Raw genomic sequence first — 19537 nt, 5'->3', positions numbered from 1 at the left:
GTCTAACCGTTGCTGTCTTTTTGCCCCATCCTGCATTCTTTGTCAGCCCAGTATTCTCTACTGAGATCAGGAACATCTTCAGTGCCCCTTAATTTTATGCTTTGCAAACACCCTTTCCGTGGGGATTGCACCTCAAAATCAGTGTGACTTGACTAGCGGTTTATATTTTGTGAACAAATAAATTATTCAGGCTGGCAGGAGAGATGAGAATTCAACATGCGCTCACACACATTGTCAGGAAAGCACTTTTGACAAGTGATAATGTTAGATCTGCTGCCTGTCAAAGATACATACTTACAAGATGACTTAAAATGCCTGTAATTCCCCCCCACCGTCCCCCATTCCCCCCTCCCCCTAGCAGCAAGATTATTTCAGCCATTCCTTCTCGGCATCCAAACGTGAGAAGAAAAGGCATGTAACTATAAAATATTAGGCAGAAGATTGTGTTTATTCAGTTGTTAGCTGTATTTATCCACTTGCTCAAATAATAAAGAGACATCAAAGGAGCTGCATGCCCAAGTAGCTCCATTAATCTTTACTGTGCATCAGAGATTAAAATGATCCACAAGCAGTTTTCACAGGCCAGGTTGGCTTTTTCTAAAATGATGTTTCTCTTCAGTGCTACATTTTGACTGCACTGGTGTTGGCGGAACTAAGTGGGAGTTAACCTGCTGGCAACTTGCTTTAAAAGAGCAGGGAAATCTCTGGGGTTTATCAGTTGCTCACACTTGCTCAATAATACATACGATGGATTGTTCTTCTGAGGGATGCACTGGAGAGGATGGATCCTTGTGATTGCAGCATTTGGTTATTGGTGTTTGTTCTCCCCCTCCTTTCTCTTCTTCTCTTCTCCCCTCCCCTCTACATCCTCTTTCTCTCTCCAGCTGGTGTAAATGACTGCTGTGGCCTCAAAGACCAAGAGAACCTGCTCACTCAGCTGAAGCCCCCTGTGGACAGCTGTCTCTCCCTCGCTCTCAGCTGATGGAAACTGCTAGTAACCACTGAATGGGGGAGAGTGAAGTAAAACCACAGGACCAGCAGCTGCAGCTCCAGCGGCGGCAGCAGCAGCAGCAGCAAGCAAGAGCTCTATTGTTCCCAAGTCTTAAACAGTTTTCTTCCTTTCCAACTGGAATGCACAATAGCTGGAAAGCCATTTCCAGTCTGCCTGCCCTGTGAAGAAATCCTGACTGGAGGGGCGGGTGGGAGAAACCCTTCGGGCAAGGGTTCTCCATTGTGCTGCTGGTTTGGAGAGCGAGCAGGTTCCTGGAAGGCATGGAGATGGGAGAGCAGTGTGCAGCTTTCTCTGGTGGTCCAGTGGTCTCAGCTCATCCAAGCAAGTGCCTCGAGGTTCTTGCGCTTCTCTGGTTTGGGATGTGGGTCGCTACGGCACAAAGTGAACTGGAAACTTCAGTGTATTTGTGGAAGACAGGTAAGTGAATCGGGAGTGTGTATTACTGTGCTGCCTTTCTGGTTACTCCTGGGGTACCAGCTTATGCACCTCTCCTGGCAGGAGGACAGGCTGTTTCCTGGCTGTTTAAGGTCTGTCATTTCTATAATCTTATAGAAAGAGAGGTTCCATGGAGTGATTAAGGAGAAAGGGAAAAATGGATCATGGCCAACAATTGTGGATATCTTAAGAATATCCCAAAAAACCCACAAAGAGGAGCCAGGAGAACTGCATGCATGTGAGATGTAGTTTGAAGTCTTTGTGTTTTAGGAGTTGTGGACTCTTTAAAGTTAGGTTGGTGGGATGGGATATGTAATGTGTGGAAACTGATCATGGGTTGGGAGAAATAATCCCCAAAGCTGTCCACATTTCATAACTGAAATGCTCATGGCACAAATACGCTAAGTGGTTTCAGTATCAAGCCAGGCAGATGATTCCCTGGATTAATAATGTGTCTGATTTTAGACAATGAACTCTTTTCTGGTTCTCAACTTTTTAGTAAAAATCAACGGTTTGTGAATCTGCTGCATGGATGTATATATAACCTTTTCAATGGCAGACAAATGATAATGTTATGTTTCTTAAAATACAGGCATATAACCTACTTCTTGTTCGAAAGGCATATCAGCTGAGTGCAGACTTAACATTCAAAAGATCAGCAGACTTGCAGCGTTTTAGAAAAAAAGCAGCTACTGTCTCCTAGAGTACAAAACAAATAAACTGAAAGATAGTGGTACTATTTCAGAAGATCTATTATTGAAAGAGATTTAGCAACAGCAGCAAAGATAGTTACGTATTACAATTTCAATCCTTCACCTGCTTACCGGGAAGAAAAACTCACTGAATTTGGTAGGGCTTATTCTGAGTAAAGCTGTATAGGGCTGTGCTATTTGAAATGATACAAAGATTTACAGGAGTGTGTGTGTGTGTCTTTTGCTGTTCAAGGGACAAAGAGAGTTAAATATACAGTTATAACAGTATCCTGCATTTTAATGATTACACCTATCCAGCTGTTCAAAGGAGAGCATAAAGATGATTCTGCTTCAATAGAAGTCAGGCTTTCCCAGCAAGAAATCTAAAAATTTGAAAAGGGGGAAAAACCTACTCTCTCTTTTTTTTGGTTTGTTCTGGATTTCAAAATATCAATGGCCTAGTGACCACAAGTACTATTATAAAAGTGATCATATATTATTTTCCTCTATTGCATTATTGATTAATCTAAGAGAATGTCTATCTACTGTCCCACTAAAGTCAGGCATCACAGGTTAACACTTCATAAAAGTGTATACAGCTAGTGATACCTACTTCTCTAGAGTTACTTACTATGTTCCATATCCATTCTAATAACACTTGTGAATTTTAAAATAGTATTGATTCTTTGCCTGATCCAGAACCAATTTATAGAATAAATAAGTCGGTGTTTTCCCTTCCCTGCCTTCCTTTACTGATTTTTTAAAATTTAATGGCTGATATTAAATACTATATATTGACAAATATTGGTAATCATTATAGTTAACAGTTTATTCCAGTGATGGTAATTGTCATCCATACTGTGCAGCCCAATGCAATATGTCACGGATTAAATCAAGTGTATTCCATATACATATCTATATGGAAGTTATGCTGTAAGTTAGCCTTCTTTAGGGAGTGAGGAATAATTTTGGGATAGAAAATAATTAATACTAATACTAATATTTCAGTTATGAATTCCAATTTCTGTTCTGTACAAGTACGTATACTCTTGTAAATTATACTTCTTGTAGATTTGTTGATTTTCCTTCTCTCCCCTGCTCCCCACTGTGGATTTTTATAGACTCCTCCTTGTATACTGTACATTTCCATGTTCTGATCATTCAGTCTGCATAGTTCTGCTCTGTCAGCTGCTAGAAGATTGGTCTCTGGAACTATATGAAAATGAAGCACCAAAGCCTACATTCAGACCTGGATACTGACTATCAATAACCCTTGGCAAACTTGAATGGAAAAAAAGTACAAAACTTTCCTCTGCTTGAAGTGTTTTATCCAAATCTCATTGTACATAGAGTACATCTGTGTCAACCATGTGGACATTCAATACCTTCCCTTGTTGTATGACTTTCAGACAGTCCTTCCTAGACAGCATGCTATGTAGGATATGGTAGAAACCTGACATCATCAAGTTAGTTAGTACACTTCAATGATGCATTTCCCTGGGTCAGGCTTCCAAAGCATCATTCCTTCTGAGCAGAAGTCCACAGCTTGAGGCCACCAAAAACTTTGAATATGTTCCTCCCCTGAAACTTTAGTTTTTAATATGGCAGAAGGAAAAATTAATAAGTTTGTGGGAAGTAATCATGTTAATTTTAATTACATTTAAATAAAAAAAATCAATTTAGTATTCTTGCAGGCTTCATCCATTATTCCAGCCTCTCCTACATTTTAATATCAGCACTGATTCTCCTTCCCCTCCCCTCAAAAAATTGAGTGCTCATGCTTTTAAATGGAACATAATGAAGAAACATAGGATGTGAGTGAAAATGTTCAGCATTCTAGGTGATAATGCATGTTCTAGAATCTAGAAGATGTAAGCTGTAGGATACATGCTTATGATGTGGTGAAGATCAAAGACTGAACATCTTGACTGATTTTTATTTATTTATCATATTTATATAGCCACCCATCTCACACAAAGCACCCATCTCACACAAAGTGATTTTCCCCTTCCATCTGTGTATTGATATTTTATGTTAATATATTCATGTACTAAATATTTGCTTTGGATAAGTATGTGTGAGAGCATCTTCCATATGATCATCTACAAATTATATGAATGAACATTGAAATATTTAAAATAGTTGGTTTTTTTTTTCTATATATGAAATAGGCATTGCAATTGTAAACAGCAATTATTCATCCAGTGCAGGGACTGGCAACTCACAAGCTCCATGATACTGTTTTCCTTTTTTAAAAAAAAAAGGGTGGGAAAGGAGTTTAATTTCCACCCTTAAAATCTCCCCACCAATGGGACAAAAACCATGATTTGGGATTGTTTGGGCTGATTTATAATTTAAAATCTTTATCCTTGTCTCCTGTTCCCACCCATGACAAATCTGAGGGCCCCCAAAACTCCCCAAAATCATGCCACTTCTGCTAACATCACTGTGTCATTAGAAGGACTCCAGCGGGATCTGGCTTTTGGGGGAGCAAGTTGCACCTCCAAGCAATCCATTTACTGCTCACCCCTGACCTAACGAAGTACCATTTATAAATCAGGAGAATAACTTATGCTCATGTGGCCATACTTTATATTTTAAGTTCCTCATTTCATACATTTGCATCTTTCTGCATAATCTTTATATAGTTGGAAGAGGGGATGTTGTAAACCCTGAGTTCTAGCTAAATGAGCATAGTAGGTCAAAAGAAAGTTTGGAAATGAAAGAGTTTCCTTGCTTGATTCTATAAACAAGGGAGTGGCTTGGGTAAATTGGGAGAAATGCCCATATGTGGAGTGTTTTGCTTTGATTTATACTCAGACCACAAAGTGTATTGTTCCATGACTGGGTGCTACTGTTGGCCATTGTTGTATTGGAAAAAAAATGCTTTCCCTTAGAACTGTTGAGAGGGAATATGAAGGAAAGGGTATCTCACACAGCACTAGCAGTAGTACTACAAGAACTGGATCCCTGGGCACTCTTGCAGGGCTCTCGAGCCTAGAGGGCCTTCAAATTCAACATCCCATGTGTCCCTAAAAAGTAACAGTAGAAGTGCTACTGTCTGATAAATGGAAAAAGAGGAGAGATTGAGCTGTGGGAGGAGGGAACTGAAGGAACAGTAACTAAGAGTAGGAAGCTGGGCTACCAGGATGGTGTACAGGGAACCCAGAAAGCTTTCAGCCTAAAGCTTATATATTCATGGCACTACAATTGAGCACAATTGTACATGCAGTTGTTGACTTGGTACCAACCTCCAATGTGCATCAGTGCGGCTTATTATTCAGCTGATAAATACTTCAGCAAGTGAGCTCAGCTCTTAATGAGTTCAGCCTAGTGTCAGCTTACATGACTGGATCAGGGAAGAAGGTTGAGGAGAAGCTTTAGATATGGAGATCAGCTTTATTGAAGTTGGTACTGGCCCTAACTCAGGATACAGACAAGTCTAAATGAGTTTAATATGGCCCTTAATCACATGAAGCTCAAATTAACTGGGGGGGGGGGGCATTTTGTGTTGAGCAAAGTGGAGCCTGCCTGTCAACACAACTAAATCTGGTGCCTTGATAATTTAGCTCATTTGACATGGGAGGTTAGCTGGATAAGTATGCTATAGAATCATGAGACAATGCAAGGTTAAGTAGGATAGAGATTCTACCCTGCCCCATCATTTGCAAGCTGAAATAATATATTCAGGCAGAAAGTATTTAGTGTCATAATTCTAGAGGTAGAAAACTACTGATCTTGGTTTACCCTAAAACTCTGTAATAGTGAGCCTGTGTTTGTATCTAGTGAAATAGTTTTAGGGTAATCTCAAGATGCATATTTAAAAATTGCAGAAAGGTTAAAGATTTTGGGGATGCTCTGAGCTACATTCATAAATCTGGATGTAATAAGAGGAGCCAGATGCCAGACGTCTAAATTTCAAAATTGCATTGCCATAAAATTTGTTGAGACATCTCTTGGGGTTGCTGATAATGACAGTACTAGTATTTATTGTACATTCACTCTTCTTTAACCTGAGCAACAAGGAGAGGAAAATGGGAAGGTTGGCAAGCAAGCTGGGGGGAGGGGGGTTGATTATCAGAGAATGGTATTTAACTTGAGGAGTAGACAGTTGAAACAAAGGATGAGGCATGTGTGTGGCATGGTGGAGGCAGTGTTTTCAGGGAGATGGGGAGGGCCCAGCTGTGAGCTTATTGAAAACAGCAGCTGTTGCTGAGCTGACCATTTTAATATGCTTTGTGTATTATCTCTTTAGATCAGTATCAGAAAATGTTGGGACCCCTCTACACACATTCACACACATACGCACACATTTAGCAATGTAGATTTGACAAGTTATTGGGGAATGTGTGTGAAAATAAATTCATGGGAGCCTTTCCCACCTGTTTAGTATGCTATCAGAAGGGAAGGTGCTGATTGGTTGTTAAAAGACCCATGTCAACTAATCTGATGCACATGGTTGCAGTGTTTAAAGAACACCCATCCTCTGGAGTATGAGACTATAACATAAAAAAAAACAGTTACCCATTGATAGGTATTTATGTGAAAAAGGCCACATTATCTGAATGATGGAAGAAAAAGTGGGCCTTGAATGCATGACAATGGCCCTTTACAAATGTAAACTTTTCCCACACATTTACTGTTAGTATGGCTATTATAGTTGTAGCCTATATAACAAGGATGTAAAATTGTACAATAATGTACAATTACTATTGCGGGAACTCTAGTTAGATGTCTTCCATTTCGGAGTTTGATGCTAGACATGTCTTAATCCATAAGCAATTATAATAATAGTTGAGAAACTATACCTTTGGTGTCTACTGTTTAATCCTGCATCATGCACCATAATCCTTAGCAATTATAAATGGATTGGAAGAAGGACTCCTCTTTCTCTTCTCATGTCAATCCATAAAAGCCCTTTGCTCTTGTGTACCTTTTGTAAATGCTTAGTGGAAGAGTTCTGGAGTTCTTGAAAGGCTGCATAGTCTTTTGTGCCTGTTTGCTAGTCCTAATACAGGTATGGATTGATCTTGATTTTTGTCATGGACCTGCTGATTGCTTTTTATGTGCTTTGTTCTCATCAGTCATCTGGTAGCCCCCTGTGCCTTCACTCATTTGCTCTTGCCCCTCTTTATGTCGAAAAGTCTCACCCTAAACTTATATGTGGTCACCCCTCTCTCATTCAGACTATTCTTCATCTTAAGCCACAGGGGCCTCCATATGTGGCCCTCAGATGGATGACATGACCAATGGCAAAATGCCATGATACCTAGTCAGGGAAAATGCTATGCAGATGAACACTGCCACATGCCGTGCTAAGGAGTAGCAGAGAGCTCAGCCAGTCAGGCACTGCCTTTGGGTTTACAGAGCTAATGAAGGCCCTGGAGCAGAGAGAGCAGCCCTAAGGGCAGTGTAGGATTGGTTCAGTTTACTGCCGCATTCACCTAGGGGAAATAATCTAATTAAAAGTGGTAGACAGCTGCAGCATCTACTGATAAACCACTTTCCTTGACATAGCAGAATGGGAAGGCAGCAGCTTGCTCACTGGGGAGGCAGAGCAGAGAAAAGAGTGTCATTATTGTGCATACTGTCACCACCACAAATAATAAAAAGGCACTGATGGATAGATGGACTGGCATAGGACAGGTCTGGGGAAGTTCCCTTTCCCTTGCTTGAGACCCCTGAAATCTGGTGGTGGCTCTGTATCAAGGTTTTGGCTTGTCATCTTAAACCCCACCAGCCTAAGCAAATCATCCATTGTCCTTTTTTGTACATTTGCGAACCACAGGAAACGAAAGAGGAGAGAGAGCGAATAGAAATCTCTCTTCATATTATAATGCTACTTTATTTTCACATGCCTAATTTGTCTCCATTAGCAATACGCACAGTGAACCACACTGCCCAGCCCACCTCCCAGTTGAACTCTGGTACTATATGGACACCCAGTGATGTCAGGGGTATCCACAGAATGTGGTAAAAAAATCAAGATGGCAGCCACAACAGTGCAGATGAAGGCCTGTCTGTTTATGTGCAAAACAGGCAGAGCTTCGGTCGCACTGTCATGACCACCATCTTGACTTCTTTAACCATAGTCTGTGGAGATCCCTGAGTCATGCGCAACATTTTGGATTCAGTTCCAAAATGCTGCTTTGGACCCCCTAACACCATTTTGTAATGTTTTAGATTTTACAAAACTATTAGCCTTGCCTGTATGCAACTGTATGATCTAGGATCTTACTTAAAGTGTTGCACAACCCTTAAGGGATACAATCATGCAATTTTCTTAGCAAAAATGCAGTCATGGTTTGCCATTGCCTTTCAGTTTTTTCCATCCTGTCCTATGATTCCTTGTGGTTACCACATACTACCCAGGCCAAATTCTAAATTTACACAGAATCAGTCATCTATACCAATGTTTCTCAACCTTAGCAACTTGAAGATGTGTGGACTTCAACTCTCAGAATTCCTTAGCCAGCATGCTGGCTGGGGAATTTTGGGAGTTGAAGTCCACACATCTTCAAGCTGCCAAGGTTGAGAAACACTGATCTATACATATTGATTCTGCAGTTTCATATCTGACTTAAATAGAAACCAAGAAACTAGAAAGGTGAGATTTGACAAAGACAGTAGACTTTCCATTTTTTTCAAAGACTTTTTGTAACGTGGCTCAGACAACTAAGGACACAGCCAAATAAAACTGAGAGAAAAATAGCTTCAGTAAGTGATGATGAATAAATGCTACCGAATATGCTATGCCATTCCAGTCTATTGCTCTCAAAAGATAGCCACGTAAAATGCTGTTCTCCGCACTACCTCGTTGAGGCTTATGGGGAAAAAATGTTCCTATTATTTGATTAATTTTCCCCCTGAAGAGCCAGTTTTATTACTTAAAAATGTCACAGGTAATTTATGTTTGTGCAGTGGAAAAGGCCTGGAAAAAAAATAATAAAGATTTAAAATGGACGAATCTCTTTAGAAAGTAGATATTGATGATTTATTTGAATGAAAAGGGGGAAAACGTTAACAGGATATAAAACCTTTCCTAGAATGAACCAAAATATCATATTAGAGCCTGCTGACTTTGTAAGGTTGTTTGTATCCTCTCTCCTTTCTCCTAAATGATGTTTAGCTCCTCTTTACCAAGAATTAAATGCTACTAACTGGCAGCTTTATTGAGCATTCTGCCTCAGTTTTCTTGAGGGGGGTAATATTATAATTTCATGGAATTCAGAAATGTTTTTAATAGATGCAGTTTAGTTCCTCCTCCAGGCATGAATCTGGATGTCATGTTGCAGGGAATGACACATCGAAATAGTTGCCCCTTCATTATCCTTCCTGAGTGAATTGTCTGTTACCGCGGTGATATTTCCATAAAACAGCAGCTAAATGGGTGTTGGGCTGAAGCAACTGGATAACAGAATTAACATGTTCACCATGTGGGAGAGCTGAGAGTGCTTGAAGAATAGGATGCAACTTGAGTTGCAAAAAAGATGAAACAGCAGCATTTCAGGATGGCGGAAAAAATTTGGAATGAGAACAGTTGTTGATACTGGGAAACCAGACAGTATCTAAATGATTAGTTTATAAAATATAAGCCTACCATTTATAAACATATCAAGACTCTGGATTGCAGTATAGCTGTTGTTGCCAAAAAGTGATTGCCTTTTACTATAATAATTGTGATATTTTAAAAGGAAAAATACTGTTTTTATGTACACAGATTTGCTACTCTGTGAAGTTCCCAACTAATCAATCACCCAGTCAATTTCTTTATTTTAATGTTTGCCAAGCATAAGGTAAACACCTAAAAAATACAAAATTAGCTGCTAAATTAACAGCCTATAGCTTTAAAGCAATCAATATCTATAAACTGTGTAGACAATAGTTACAAGGTTGAAAAGCAGTTACATAATATAATGACATGGAAAATACAAATACAATTTTAAACCTTAAGATCTCTCATACACATAATATTTAATTAAAGTTACTCTAAAAGCTATAAACTATAGTAAAAATGCTACAAAGATGACATTCTATGCTATCTATAAAACAAAAAAGGCAATCTATAACATTATAAATGATTAAACTAAATATAGAAGAATTGAAGCCAAAATACAATAATAGGTGGTGTCAGACCAGATTAGTACTCACTATCCATCAGTTCCATTGAATTTTACACACTGCCACACATAACTATCACATTGTAGTTTATGGAAGAGTCATTGTCACAAATTAGGAGAGAAATGTAGAACTAATTTGTATAACTGAGCAGTCTAGAGAGTAAAGGGAGAATAAGAATGCTCCAAATGACCCTGTAGAATGAGCAACAGAGAAGGACATGCTCAGTGGTTTCAACTTGTCCATCATCACAAGGACACAGATACTCCAGGAAGACTATCTTGCTGTACCTTCCATGTAGCACCTCCAACAGGAGAGTGTTGCACTGAACCAAGGTGAAAGCCATATAAGTAAGCACTTCTAGTTGCGTAAGACAAATGGCAGGTTTTATGGGTACATTAGGCTTTCGTTAATGAGAAAATCCAGTATTCTGCCTTAATCATTTAGTGTTCAACTTCCAGAGTATGCTGTGGAGTTTGTTTTTTTTAACCATATCCTATGGACACCCTTGAATGTGAATGTAGGCTTTCAAGAAAAGGAAAAACATTACCTGATGATCAGCAGCAGCTTTAGGGTAGAATAGAACATAGGTTAGCCTGTCAGTGTTTTCCCTTGCTTTCAAGTATCATCACATCTTCTCATGCCCTTGACCTTGGATTCAGCTAGTTGGGTTCAGGTGCTCTTTGTTAGGGGCAGAATCCTGCTTCCCTCCTTCTCTCCTTTGGTTTTATTAGTTTTTTGTGATTCATCTTACTGTAAACTAGGATAAGCTGTCAGTAAGGAGCCTGATGTTGGCTTGTGAGTCATTTGTATAATTATGAAAAGAAAGCTCCAGGATCCTGACATCCAGGCATGCTTTCAGAAAATAACTGAGGAATGGAAGATAGAAGTGGCCTTAGATGATAGAAGAAGCTATTGGAAATGAATGTAAAAAGTTCCATAGGGTTACAGTATCTTGTATGTGTTTACAATTAATAAATAAAGCCAACAATACAGTACAATTGTGTTCTCACGAGAGTGCTGAAACTAGTTACTGAATCAACCCATGTTCTGGGTTGTGCTGTAAGCTACCCTAAAGCTGCTGCTGATCATCAGGTAATTTTGCATAACACAGCCACCAAATACATACATACGTACGTACATACATGCATGCATAATAAAAATGAAAAACTCAGGAAGATTAACCTTAACCAACCTTAGCATATTGTGCCAGTGCAGCCATCAAGTCTATAACTGACCTGGTAAAGTGTGTTGTATGAATGCAGCTGATGTGATGGGTGCAGGCCTGATTTTTTTCCAGAACAAAGGGATTAAATTAGGCTAAATAGGGTGTTGCTTATAAGAAACAGATAGTTTCAGATTTGATCTTTGCATCTTTAGAGGAGGAATTTCAAGGGAGGACCAACTGGAATGGATTAAAGATCGAGTTAAATACATTCAAAAAAGTTTTCTCTTTTTTGTTTCTGTATGCTAGTCTTTGGAATCGGCCCTCCTACTCACCCACCTTAATGTATGTTTTTTATGTGCCTGGGAAAGGTGATATGTGCATTGGGTCATAAATGTGCAGTAGAAAAGCTTGTTCGTTTTCTCTGCCTGACTGTATGTCATATTTCATATGAATGAATGGTTGGCGTGGAAGAAACTTACTGTAAGCCTTTTATCTGCAGCATGCTCAAACCTAACAAAAACATGGAAGCACTCTGGAAATACAGGCAATTTGTAACTAAAATCAGCAGTCAGAATCTGAAGCATATATATTAGGATGTGGATCCTTGGCTTATTAATTTAGGAAAATGATCTGCACTGGGCTTTGCCATCTTTACTTAAAGAATAGGTAGCATGCATAGATAGTGTTTTGAGTTAAAGCTGTAGAGCCTTGGTTGGAGCCCTCTCTGGAAGCAAGGATTGCTGTTCACATGGGTGCTGAATGTTGTATTCTTGGCAGGAGTGTACACATTCAGGACAGTAGGATCACTGCATGCAATGACAGCGAAATCAGGCTGTTTATGGGAAGTTGGTGGCACAATTCTCTATTTACTGGTGCTGGATTTACTGAAATGGAATCAATAGATCTAAATTAATGGAGTTTTAGCTACATGAACAGACTGAATTCCCAGTAGGTAGATTTCCCACACATACATGATAATATTGTTTACTGTTTGAGAAAGCATCATGAATTAGTATGCTTGATTATAAGGCTGTGCAGCACTTTGGAATCAAAGGCGAAAAAGATGTGCAGAGGTCTGATCCCAGAATAGGATACAGTTGCTTTAAGAAGTTGCAGAAAGGAACTCTGAGCCTTCTCATCCAACTTGCTGAATGACTCTATTAGATGAGTGAAGGGTAGACAAAGGATGGGGAACTTGTGGCCTTCCAGATGATGCTAAACTATAATTCCTAGCAGCTGTAGCCAGTTTGGCTAATGGCAAAGAATTGTAGTTCAGCAACATCTGAAGGGTCACAGATTCCTTACAGTTGGGATAGACTGATGCACTGATTTCTGTTATGTGACTTACTGGCATACAGATGTCAGACCTCATGCTAAATATGTCAACAGCAGGGTCAGCTATTAACTTATGAGAGAGAGAGAGAGAGAGAGAGAGAGAGAGAGAGAGAGTCAGTCAACAGTTGATAGCGGATGAGGCCAGAACTAAAGTTGGGAGGAATCTTCAGAACCCTACAGTTCTTCCTACTTCTATGCTATCTTGTTCTCTTGTTTCCTCACACATGCATCAGTATAAAAGGGAGTGGTTCAGAGAAGAGATCCAGAGTACAATTATCCAGACTGCTACTTGATGTAGAAGGCTCCATGAAATTAAGCTGAGAGTCACATACACAAATTCCCCATCATAAGTTTACATCATCTGTACTTTTGTAATTCTACAAGACCAATCCCCCCCTTCCCCAAGTTATACTTAATTCAGTGGTTTGGGAACATGATTATCATTCAGAAAGGCGCTGAACAGGTATAGCACATTGATAAGATCAGACACAGTGACATAGCGTGCACAGATGTTCAGATCTCTGCATGTCTTGCATTAGAGAAGAACAAAACAGTTTTGGAGAGTCCTTCAGAACAGGATGCAATAGGATGTAATGTCCCTCAAGGTGCACTTTCCATATTAAAGCTGAAAATGGTAAGGTCATATTTTATACAAGCATGTTGGCAGTAGAGTTGGCATATGTATTGATAAGCATATGTAATGATAATCAGTGAGTGTCTTTCCTGCTGATCTACTAATAAAGCTATAGCATTGACCTTGTACTGTAGATCAGAAGGATTCTTTTGGAATCCTTCTGCAGACTGTATCTGGCTTTCTTTTTGAAGGAAGTGGCAAATAATATTATTTTAATAAGTACTGAGAATGAATAAACATGTTCTACCATTTTTCTGATAACAGGCATAAGCTATCTTTTACTTCTAAAGGTCATATGAGGGTACATGGTCATAGGAAACACACATATAAAAGGTATTCACACATATATAGAGCAACACAAAACTTTCACATCTGTCTCCTTCCCAGAGATTTACAGGGTTTACTAGGATGGATACAACTTCCCTCTTCTTGACACCCTGGTATAAAATCAGTGCTTCCCACTGTTAATGGCATTAGAACATGAGCATCCTGAGTAGCATCACTGGGAACAGAGAAGCTACATTCCTCTTGCTGCAGATTTTTGATTTCCAGCTACAGACTCACTGGAGGCGGCAGAGCAACAAGTGACTGGCAAGGTGTCAGGGAGTGTAAACTGTGATGCTGGAGCAGGACTCTTCTTCAGTCCAGTAATGCTCCCCTGAAATCTATGTTTAGTGATGGGGGTAGAGAGATCTCTTGCATTGGGTCACCTTTGATGTTGCAAAAACCTACATAAAGCCAGTGGCCAATGGGCCTTCCCTCCTATTCCTGTTACTTAAAGTTATCTCCTTTCCCCATCCCACCACTGCTTAACCACCACTGGTGGTTTTCCTCTAGTTAAAGCTGATTAGTGCTAACTAAAACTGGTGGCAGGTTTTGGGGTTTGGGTATGCTAAGTTATAGAAAAGCCACTGATTGCAGTTAAGTTGCTGTGCGAGACAGATGACAGCATGCAATCATGTTAATCAGCTGAAATGCACATGCCATGTGAACATACTGTTACAGTTTCCTCATGATGCTTGTCTGTGATTGAATGTTAGCTCATGCACTGAGATACAAAAATGTTGTACAGCTAAACCATAAAACTTTGCTGCTTGTCCTTGCTCCTGTTCCCCAACAGCAGCATACAGGATATGGTTCAATTCTGCTGTTGTACTGCAAATACACAGCCAGTGAGAAGCTAGGAGTTAGTTTACAAGTCTTGTTGCCCTTACCAAACCTCCTAGCAAGTTGATTGTCTGGTTTTGAATGTCTGATCAGCTTTTGAATGCCACAAGTCACTCTTTCAGAATAGGTTATTACATCAAAAATAAATCAGATGTCCTTATATCCACAGGAACAACAAATGCACCATTTTGTGTTGGTGTTCCTGAGCTATAACAAGAAGCCCTCAATAAGTGCAGTTTCTTCTGGTTTAATGCCAAGCTGATATAGCAGTTACTTGCTGCCAACACCATGCACTGGTTAAAAAAATACCCTTTTTCAGTAAATGTGTGGTTTGATGCCATCAGTGCAATAATGCCACAATACAGATTTCCAACCTGGAAGTGCAACAGAATGACTGAAATGACTTTCTGACCTGATTAAAGCAGCTGAACCATGACAGAAATGAATGAACTTCCATGTTATGCACTTGACAAATCAACATTTGATCTTCTTCTCTACCACAAGCAATTCAGTAGGTCCTCCCTCCCATCCCCCGTGCTTGTAACACAAATGTCAGGTCTACCTGAGATGATTTTTATAGCACTTTTTAAGTTAGCTGAAAAATCATCTGTAAGCCTAGTCATAAATGTCAAACAGCAGTGGGTATAGTTGAAACTAATACATTTTGAGATATGCCACTTTTATATTGACTGATAAATCATATGCAAGAATGAATAGAAATGTAATATATCATTTATGATGTTTTAGCGGGGATATTTTTCAGTCACCATGTAGAAAATATGGTGTGTTTACTGTGTACATTCACAACAGAGACAATAAACAATCAGTTGTACATTTCAGAACTTCCATTGAAGAAAATTAAAATTAAAAATGTGATGGTGAAACTCAAACTCAGAGGTATGGTTATTGAAATTTAAATGTAATAGAGGTGACAGGTAAATAAGGAAATTATTATGCACATATAATTAGAGCCATATATTTACAACAATATATTGTAAAGGATTCCTGGAATTATTTCATTTTGGAATTTTAAGAGGTTTAATTAAACATGTCTAAATGAAATATGTCTAAACATGTGTCGGAGAGGCTGCATCAGTGAGCTAGAATCCATGCAATACCTATGCTTCCTCGCTTCACTCATCAAACAGATAAGCCTCTTTTGACCCATCAATGGTAGATATGACATAAGATAAATTGTACAACTTTGACTGAATTTCTTTAGCATATCATGTTCATATCATTTAGAACTTTAAAATTCATTTGAAAAAGCAAAGGCCTTGCTGAAATTCAGTTTCCCAATGCCTGGTCTCTGGTACCCTGGGCTCATGTAAACAAAGAAGAGGTCACCTCCTCGATATCTTCTTCTGCCCTGAGACATTATGTTTCTTTCTTTTTTTCAGCCAGTGAGATGCATTTATTGCATTTATGTTCTCAACCTTCTCCCAGAGATCTTGGGGTATCCAATGTCCTTTGGCCAGTTCTTAGGTAGGCTGTTATGGGAAGCAATGATGGGCCACATTTCATTTCGTACTTTTGCTGTTTCTCTCCAGCTGCCCTGTATTTTGAAGATTTACTATTTTTGACTGCCCTTGGATGGAAACCCTCTGTTTGTAATCCCTCCTCCTTTTGTATAGTGCCACGTGTGCTACTGGTGCTGTTTATATGGCAATGGAAACACTGTTGAAAGATTGGAGTCACTGTAATCTTTCTCCTGTGCAGTTACAGGGACAGATCTGTGAAACAGGAGACATGATTTTGGTGTTGTATCATTTTGGAAATTAAGTATGGATATGAGCTCCTTTTGTGTAATTTGTTTTGAAAGGCGAGAATAAAAATGACTAATTGGATTTGGTGCAAATTAGTTACTTTGGCTTTGAAAGACATCACCTGTGAGAAGACTTTAACACTTGGATGCATTACTTAGAATAAGTGAAAAGTTGATAATTAAAAAAGGATCATTGAATTCCATCAGCTCAGTGAGAATTTCTCTCTCTCTCTCTCTCTCTCTTTTTATACTAAAGATATATATATATATATATAGGTTCTTGTGTGCAGAATGTAATATCTTAATTATCTGAATGTTAATTGGATTTTTCTTTTTTCTTTTTTTTAAAAGTGTTGTAAAATGACTCTAGAATTGAGTAGTTCTGGGGTAGGGGGTTAAAGTCAAATCAAAATGAATATAAACTTTTGAAAAAAACAATGCAATTATATGGATCTCATTTCAATCTTTAGGCTGGATAATTTGCTCATGCAAGAGATAAATAAGCATTAGGATCATTCCTGGTTTCCTGGTAAAATAGTTAAGGCTGCCCATAATGACAATGATTTGAATTAGCTTCATTTGAATGAATCATGGCCATGCATAAAATTGCTCCCTATCTGTTCCATTTTACATTTTATTTATGAGGCAAATTTCAAGGGCATTATATGAGAGAGGGGATTGTTTTATCCTAATGCTCAGCAAAGTAGCCTTAGGTTTAAGGAAGGCTTCAGCTGATGTACCTTGGCTGATTTATCCTATAACTAACCTAGATAGCTGCAGCTGATCCGGATAACGATGTTCCTATAATCAGCACTAAATAGACATCAGTTCCCTGGTGTATCCAGGGTGTATCCAGGACAACAGCTTTCATCAACCTGGTACTCTTCCGGTATGTTCCATAGTTAGAATAGCCAAAGAATATTGTGGGAAGTTCTCATGACTTGTAGCCACTTGATGCAAGAAACCCAGTATAGATAGTAGTGCTGGTGGCTCAATGTTGTGTGCTATACCACCTCTGCCCAAAGAGGTCTTGTAAGAAAACTTATTTTAGTGATTCACCACAAATAATCTGGGTAGATACCTCATACTTTTAGCAGTCATCTGGTACAGATTTTAGATCCAAAATGCTTGTGCCTAGCTTTATCATACTGGAGACTATCTCTGAGAAATCCTTGGATAAAGACTGGTTTTAACTGTGGCAAATTCATTTTCCTGTCCTTGTCCTGAAAGCCCCTGTTAAACTTAGGCAAAGCTGGAAACCTACCAGATGAAGTATGAGGTTGTTTCAGAGTTCTGCTGTTATCATTTTGGTGGCATTGATCAGGAGCACTATCAGCTAGGGCCTTAATAAGTGAAGCGTCTGAGATTAGAAGTAAAAGTAAAGTCCCCAAGACACACTTGACTCCTGGTGACTTCATGGACAAGTATGTGCGGTTTTCTTGGTTTTCATTGTTTGACACTTCTGTATTATTTTTATGACTGAGTGATATGTGTTATATACAAGATATGGAACAAAATTGTAGGAAAAATACAAGGATTTGATCCAAGCCTACTTTTCTGTGTGCATGAATTTTGTACTTTGTGCAAGAAAGTTCTGTCAAATAAGTGAACTGAAAGAAATGTTGGTCTGCTTCCCAAAAAAACTATACAAATTCTTGCATCAGTTGAAATGTGAGATCTAAAATAACCAGCTTGTTATAGCACTCTGTATGGTCTGTGTTTAGACATGCATTCTGGCATTTTCCAGATGTTTTGAACTACATCTCCATGATCCCTTGCAAAAGGTTATGATAGCTGCAGATTATAGGAGTTGTAATTTAAAGCATACAGGAGACACGAGTTATCTGTCCTACAACTGTTTTTTGTTCAGGCTCTGACCTCTATTTAAATCCAAAACATACTGCTGCATCATATTCTGCACATACAGAATCCAGTTTCGATATCATATGAAGGACCTGAATTATATTTCACTCCACTATGTTTTTATGTATTCCTTATCTTAAAAACTCCTTAAGGGCATCCATATTGATTCAGCTAAATACCGTTACATTTTGAAAATCCACAATTCTCAGCATTATTGTATTGGTCGGGTTGCAAATTGTTTTTGTAGACAGACTCCCACTAATTTTCTGTCAGAGTCTTTATAATATATTTAAAGTTGATGAATGGAAATTGTGGTCAGCTGGATCTCACATATGGTTATTCATGGAGATTCATTAGCAAGTGCTCCAGACAGAATAATTGATTACTTAAGTTGTTTTAAACCATGGGGAATGTATCTGAACTTTCACATTTGATCTCCTGCTCTTGTCTTTTTTTTAATAGATACATTTCTATATTTGTGCTGAAAATCATCAAAGTATATAAAGTTAAAATAACCCACAGGATTTATATCACCTTGAAACAAAGTATTCAAGATGCAGTTCTGCACAATTAATGAATTCCTCCTTCTCTTTGCTTCCAATGTGGTATCCATATTCATTGCCATGAGTGACGGCCTTACAAACTCATTAGAAGAGCTGTTGACATTGTTTGCGGCTCATTGTTACAGTGCTCATTTGATAGGCTAATCAGTTGTATTAAACATATGTATTCAGAGAGATAAGCCTCCCTTACTCATCAGTGGTAGATATGACATAAGATAAATTGTACAACTTCAATTGAATTTTTTTGCATATATTCATGTTATTTAGAATGTTAAAATTCATTTGACAAAGCAAAGCCCTTGCTGAAATTAAGATTCCCAATTTATACATGGCACCGCAGAAATAAAATAATAATCTCCATTTTCATTGTCAAATTAAAAAAGAAATATTGGGGTGAGAGCTTTTAGACAAGGAGCAACTAAGATTTTTAAAAAAAAAATCTCAGTGAACCTTCTATAATAGTTTACCAAGATAGGTTTATTTATTCAAGCCACTTGCCAAATAAATTTATTTATTTATCAAATTTGTCACCACCCATCTCATTAAAAAATGATTCTAGGCGATTTACAAAGCAGTTAAAATCAATTAAAATTACAATATAAAATAATCCTAAATAAATAGAAAATAAATATAATCCAAAATTGGCAGTAACTCAGGGGGGTGTCATCAAGGCACCAGCCACCCCCAGATTGGATAAGATTTTTGTCACCCCACGCAAGCTGGCAGAGCCAGATCTTTAATCCTTTCCAGAAAGCCGGGAGGGTAGGGGCCTTCTGCATCTCTGG

At 38.6% G+C, this 19537-nt stretch overlaps 1 protein-coding gene across 1 annotated transcript in view; it reads left to right on the top strand.

Annotated features, from left to right (window-relative positions):
• Positions 1–19537, top strand: part of THSD7A (thrombospondin type 1 domain containing 7A) — a 288430-nt gene that overhangs the window by 60165 nt on the left and 208728 nt on the right. The window contains exon 2 of the mRNA XM_088150654.1: positions 885–1429. Coding sequence (XP_088006780.1) covers positions 1273–1429 — 157 coding nt within the window. The 5' untranslated portion in view covers positions 885–1272. The remainder of the gene's footprint in view (positions 1–884; positions 1430–19537) is intronic.

This window comes from Python bivittatus, unplaced genomic scaffold, assembly GCF_059951505.1.
Source record: "Python bivittatus isolate LINGU-HERP-01145 unplaced genomic scaffold, Pbiv_v1 ctg000610_np1212, whole genome shotgun sequence".
In the NCBI taxonomy this organism is placed as follows: domain Eukaryota; kingdom Metazoa; phylum Chordata; class Lepidosauria; order Squamata; family Pythonidae; genus Python; species Python bivittatus.
Note: the sequence above shows the minus strand (reverse complement) of the source record. Positions and strands in the feature narration are given on the sequence as shown.